Source organism: Lactuca virosa, chromosome 3, assembly GCF_052849685.1.
Source record: "Lactuca virosa cultivar CGN04683 chromosome 3, Lactuca_virosa_CGN04683_v6, whole genome shotgun sequence".
NCBI lineage: Eukaryota > Viridiplantae > Streptophyta > Magnoliopsida > Asterales > Asteraceae > Lactuca > Lactuca virosa.
Window position 1 is genome coordinate 345,881,940 of NC_136428.1, and position 6,760 is coordinate 345,888,699.

Sequence of the window (6,760 nt, forward strand, 5' to 3'; positions counted from 1 at the left end):
CTCATCATATATTTCATCTTTCATGTCTCATCATTCATCTATCCATCTTTACCCAATATATTTATAGGTATAAAAATACATATACAGTTTAAATCACGTAAAACATGTATAAATCGTTCATCTAGAATAGATATCAGGAACACAGATAATAAGCACATATAGCATGTATTAATATTAAATACTTCATATCTATATGTAAGATGAAAGTAACTATGCACTCACTTGTTAAAGTGATGATTCGAAATTCGGGCAACGTTTCCCTTCTAACAATTGTCTTTTCCTTTGATGAAACCTTGTATCATTATTACTAATTCTTAGTCTAATATTTATTGCGACTAATTATTAGTCTAGATTCATCATTAACTCAAAGTCTACTTTCATGATCTATCAAGTAATGAACAACCAGGTACGATTATATCGGAGGTAGAGTCCATTTCGTATATGAAGTATACTGTTTGGAAATCCCACTTTAAACACCTCACTAAATCACAACCTAGACATCATCCCTGTAAGTAGATCAATCAACGTAATGACTTGGAATCACTGATAAATCTTGTTTATAGGTTCATAATAACGATAATGAACTTAAACATAAGTTATACTTAATGTATGGTAAGCATAACTCACTTACAGGGGGGGGTTTAGCGAGATATCCGGGCTCTGCGCGGGTAGAACTTCTGAGCTGAAAGCTCTTCTTCTTGGGGCGTTCTGATGCTCTGGGACTCGCTACTAACACCTAGGAAGTGATAGAGAAAAGGTCTTAGGACCTTGGGGGTTTGGGAGAGAATGGAGTTGTAAGGTGTAAGGAATGGAGTGATTTTCGGCACTATTTATATGTTGTCCAGGGGCTCTTCACGTCGTAAGACTTTGCTCTCACGTCGTGAGCTTGCGTAGGCACCAAGGCTTCGCCTGGTGCTGACACGTTGCGTAGGATGCAGGTAAAATAGTCAATTTTAAAAAATTCATAACTTTCGGATACGAGCTCCTTTTTTGACGTTTTTTATATCCACACGTAGGTATTGACAAGATCTACAACTTTTGTTTAGACTCCGTCGGCTACTTTGAATTTTTTTTAAGTTATATTTTAACAGGCTTAGACAGTTAAAGTCTGTTAAAAATTCATAAATTTGTCATCCGACGTCCGTTTTTTACTGTATTTATATCGTTGAGATGCTATTAACGAGGTCATCAATTATCGTTTAGGTTGTGTCGGCTAATAATCGACCGATCTAAAATTCGATTTTTGAGTTGTATACTGGTACGCTAAATAATAGAAAAATCATAATTTTCTCAAATGAAGTCAAATTTTTACGTTCTCTATATGCACGCTCTCAGTTTAACGACTACTATGATTTTCATTTAGATCGCTAAGGCTAAAAAGTATTTTATCAAAAATTCACTTTTTACGATACACGGTGTTGTGCCGGTTCTGTCGCAAGACTTCGACGGGTCATAACTTCTTCGTTATAAGACGGATTTCAGCGTTCTTTAAATGTATGAAATCCTTGTGACATATATTCTAACTTTGGTTAATATTATTTATCCTAAATAATCTCCTATCAAAAATTCATTTTTAACGTTTATTATCTCTAAATTGACTAGCATGAATCTGCGGACGTTATATGGAAAAAGGTGACGAGTACCGTACCAATCATCATTTGAATTCAAAGTTTTGAGAAATAGCGAAGGCCATTTGAAAAATGAACGGGTTGTAAAATAACCTAAAAACCCAACGGAAAAGCGGCCAAGGAGATGAAGAAATACTTTAGGAAGCTTTGCATTTTTATCTAGAGGAAGTGGGAAAGCCATTCAAGTGGCACGATTGCTGGAAAATATTGATTAAAAGTCCTAGGTGGAAAAAATACGAGCAAGACTTTATACTTGCAGCACAACAATCAAAGCGAACGAAGACCCTCCGACCTTATAGTCTGTGAACATAGTGAAATATTAAGAAAGTAAAGATATATGATGATAAAAATATTTAAATTCCGTTGGAAATTTTTTTTTTTTTGGATTTTAAAGATACTGAATATGAAAATATTCAAGATTAATCTTTAAGTCGGATAGAATATCTTCCTATCTAATAAATGAATCCTTTGATGCCTCTTTTCACCCATTTCACCTTCAACTTAAATTACCATCTTACCCTTCAAATCATAAAGTCGCATTGCTATTTGTTATGTTCCTGATTTTTCTGCATATTTCTCTCGTCTAACCTCTTCAACAATAGAAGCTTTTCTTTTGTAACGGATCACTTAAATCTTGGACCCTTGCATTCACATTTTAACATTTTAACATAGTCTTCATTATCTCTCTATCTCTCCAAACCCTAAGTGCCGCATGTTATCGATTACTCCTAATTGAAATTGTCACCAAAAAGATGATTTAAATTGTGTGTTGTTGCTGCCATAGCCTCTCACACACTCTCTATTCAAACCGACATCTTCCCTGTTTCCTTTAATCTAGGGTTTTATTTCACCGATTTAAAGAAAGTTAGCGCCTAAAGAAGAGCAGAGCAAGCATCTGGTTTGGTTTCTTCATTGTCGTCTATGGATTGGCTATGCTTTGGCTATCATCATTATAACAAGATTATGTCAAAATGTTAGTCAAATCTCTTAACAGGTGTTCCCCTTCATCTCTCTTGCTTTCAAGTTCACAAAAAGTGTTCATGTGGGTAGTGCGGCTAAGAGCCACCATGGTGGCATCACAGTTGGTATTTCGACACCATTTGACAATGTTATTGATTTTTCAAAAAAATAAACCCTTCTATCTCTCTGGACTTGCAACCAGATGTTGAGCATCCATGGCATCATGTTGTATCTTGATCGTACATATGTAAAGAAATTTGCCCATTTGAAAATGATAGAGAGCCATAGGTAATTACCTCTGTTTGGGCATCTTATTTAAGGGACATTTAATCAGGACTTGTGTTCCTAAGCTTTTATTTTTCATTTGTTTGTAAGAACTTGACAGCAATGTGGAGATCAAGTTGGTGAGATTAAACTTCACATTCTTAGATAATACCAGGAGGTAAAAGGGAGATGCTTGATGTTTTCCTTCAATATAATAACTTTCATAATGATTTTTAAATTTGATTGCTCAATTAATTTTAGTTTTGATTAATCGTGGCAAAAGGAATATGTTTAATGTTAAAGTTTTAGTTTTGATTGCTCAATTACTTTTAGTTTTGATTTAGCAGGATTATACTCAATTTATGTGTTAGCGATATGATATAACTTGGCTGACTTTAAAAAAAATCCGTTTTGGCTCTCTTTATTCATTGCTATGTACATTGTTATAGTAACCTTTATATTGCAATTTTGATCATCTTTTAGGTGTTTTTGCACTATATCAAAAGGGGGGAAATGTATAAAAACTAAAAACTATCATCAACATACTTCTTTGTCCAATACTATACTGCTCCATAATATTCATCTCATATTCACTATTAAATCCATTAGCATTTAAAGGTCTACATTGAAATTGCATATCTTTTTGATTTTTTGTTCTTGGACTTGGTGAAATCTTTTTATTAAATGTTTATGCATACAGAACGTATATATGAGAGATTTTAAATAATCAATATAACAATCATAACAAAACTTATATCTTATTAATTCAATAAGATTTTATTGATCTTTGATTTTTCATTATCATTTTTAATTATAAATATTATTTTTCTTTCTAACCCGTGGTTTCTACGGGTTGTAACCTAGTTTATGCAATAAAAGCTTGTCACGAGGTTACTATAGTAATTTTACTTCTAAGTCTCGGTCAAATAGTTATAAATTGATATCCTTAATTATCAACCATGTTATTATAAAAAAAAAATCTGTTCATTAAATATTAATTGGTGTTTTCAAAGTATTAATATAGTTTATGTTTTGAATTTTAAATAAAAAATTGGTATATTTAGGTTTATATATTGATAAGCTTATCTAAATTCTCTTAAATATTTACCATGTTAATCTATTTATTTTCTGTTTTGTAATCACACAAAAATAATTATGTTGACTAGTAGATTGATTTTATATATAGAAAATAACGTTTTTGTTGCCAATTTTAGCCTTTTACCCAACAATTTTATACAGAAAACAATGTCCTAGTCCTGACTAAACATTTTAAGGATAAGCAACTAATTCATTTTTTCTATATCAGGAATCATACTTCAATGTTTTGAACATCAATTTTGACAACCAACACTATATTATGAATCTTATAATCTTTTTGTTTATTTATCTATCTATGGCATGTGCACTTTCCATGCCAACAAATTGCATACAACCATGGCGGGCAGACGTAGTCATTACAATCTATAAATTGCTTACAAGCATGTCCTTCATCTGCGGTGGAAATGGTGCTTTGAATTTGGTTTTCAATAGCACCAACGGCGTTTTTACTTGCTTTTTCAAGATCAACTCCTAATACTGCAATAAGTCAATAACACAAAAAACTTACATATTATTGTGCATTCTTTATAAGTTTTGGAAACTAATCAAAGACATAATAAACCTCAGAATAAAATAAGAGAAAGAGGGAGAGAATTACCGCAAGAAGGGAACAACAACATGGCAAAAACAACAAATTTGAATAAAGAATGAGTCATATCTCTTTCTTGTTGTTATGAGAAGGGGTTTCTGTTGTGAATTCTGAAGACTCGTGAAATGAATTTATAGATATCAATCAAGATTTCTCATATCAAATAATAATGTTTTAATCAATGCTAATTTAATCCCCTTTCCGGATATAAAAATTTACATTTGACCAAATAATAATGTTTTAATCGATGCTAATTTAATCCCCTTTCCGGATATAAAAGTTTACATTTGACCTTAAATGATAAATGTCATTTATAGATTTTAGACCTTTTAATAAGCAAGTGCACGTGAGTAAATGGAGGAATATCCTCTAGACGCGCCTAAGTGATAGAAGTGTTTCATTTCTTGTTGTTATAGGCGATTAGCATGTATTTTATATAACTTTATTAGAATTGTGTTTAATTTTATTTGCTGACCAGGTGGGAGACCCGTATATTAGGCCTTGTGGTATACATACCACGAATGGAATCGTGGTCTAGCTGGCCACGAAAACGGCTCGTGCACACCACCCCGACGTTCCGTGGTCGGGCGTGGTCGTGCTTCTTCGTGCTCCCGACGACGGATTCAAACGAACAATGTGATTGGTTGTTGGGTTTTTTGGCCGTTGAACGGCTATTTTGGCCGTTTCTTTTTTTTTTCAAAATCAATTCACTAAATATAAATAAACATTCTATTATACCAAAACTTACACCTCATTCTATTCTCTAAAACCACAAAACACATACACATGGATTCCACAATAGATATGGAATTTTTAAAAAGTTTTGACTCGGATGACGACGTAGAATTCGTCGAAACATTCTTCAACGTTGTGCAACACATTCACGACGAAGAAAGTTCGAATGCAGCTCGTACAAGGACGGTCGTCAATCGTGATCGCCAAGCCGCACACGACTTATTGGTATGTGATTACTTTGCCGATAATTGTCTTTATAATGACGACTCGTTCGAACGTCGTTTCCGTCTGAATAAGGCTATATTTTTACGTATTAGTAATGCTTTAGAATCTCGTTATGATTTTTTCAAACAAAAACCCGACGCTAGAGGAAGAATGGGTTTTAGTAGTATACAAAAATGTGCGGCTGCTCTTAGGTATTTGGGATACGGTATAGCATTTGATGCATCTGACGAATACTTGAAAGTATCCGAGAGGACCGCAGTTGAATGTGTAGATTGGTTTTCTGCATGTGTTTATGAGGTTTTTCACGAACAATATTTGCACAAACCTACTCAACGTGATATTGAGAGATTATATTCGGCTCATGAAGAGAGGCATGGATTTCCGGGTATACTTGGCAGTCTAGATTGTACGCATGTGGCTTGGGAAAAATGTCCAACTGCATGGCGTGGTCAGTTCACTCGAGGAGATATAGGTGAACCAACTATCATCCTAGAAGCTGTTGCATCTCAAGATTTGTGGATACGACATGTCTTTTTTGGAGTAGCGGGGTCTAACAACGACCTTAATGTTCTTGGCCAGTCTCCACTTTTCAACGATATTTGGACCGGTAAAGCACCTGATATGACGTTCACGGTGAACGGGCACGCGTACAAATACGGTTACTACCTTGGTGATGGAATATACCCGGATTATTCTACATTGATGAAGGCATACTCGGTACCTCGAAGTGAAAAGGCAAAAATTTTTACAAAAAAACAGGAATCGGCGAGAAAGGATATCGAGAGGGCATTTGGAGTCCTTAAGCAGACATGACATGTAGTGAAATATGCTACACGACTCTGGGATAAAGAAAGAATTAAACGAATGGTCCTAGCATGTATTATAATGCATAATATGATTATTGAAGATGAAGGTCGAGCGATTTGCACGTATGATCCGAACGACGTTGTCGTTCCAATTGAGGAGTTTGTACCCGGAACGAATGCTTTTTTAGAGCGAGCTGTTGAAATTCATAACAGTGAAACGAGTTTCAATCTTTGAGAAGATGTCGCGGAACATTTGTACCAACGTAGCATGAACGACGATTAGGATTTTTATATGTATGTTTGTTTGTTTTTTTAATTAATGTAATGTTTTTTTTTTCTAGATTAACTAAGTAATGTAGTTTGAAGTTGCTATTTTATTTTTATAATTAATGAAAAAATAGTTTAAAAAAAATGAATGCTTTTTAATTATAAAAAATGTAATTTTATTGTATTTT

General features: G+C 33.8%; 1 protein-coding gene across 1 annotated transcript; it reads left to right on the forward strand.

Moving 5' to 3' along the window:
- The first annotated feature begins 5,343 nt into the window (after window positions 1–5,343).
- LOC145164848 (uncharacterized) lies at window positions 5,344–6,312 on the forward strand. Its single transcript, XM_079083509.1, has one exon. The coding sequence runs from the start codon at window positions 5,344–5,346 to the stop codon at window positions 6,310–6,312; it is 969 nt and encodes a 322-aa protein (XP_078939635.1).
- Window positions 6,313–6,760: the final 448 nt, after the last annotated feature.

Excerpts from the sequence above, each read along its gene's own strand:
- LOC145164848 (XM_079083509.1), top strand. The coding sequence starts at position 5,344 with ATGGAATTTTTAAAAAGTTTTGACTCGGATGACGACGTAGAATTCGTC.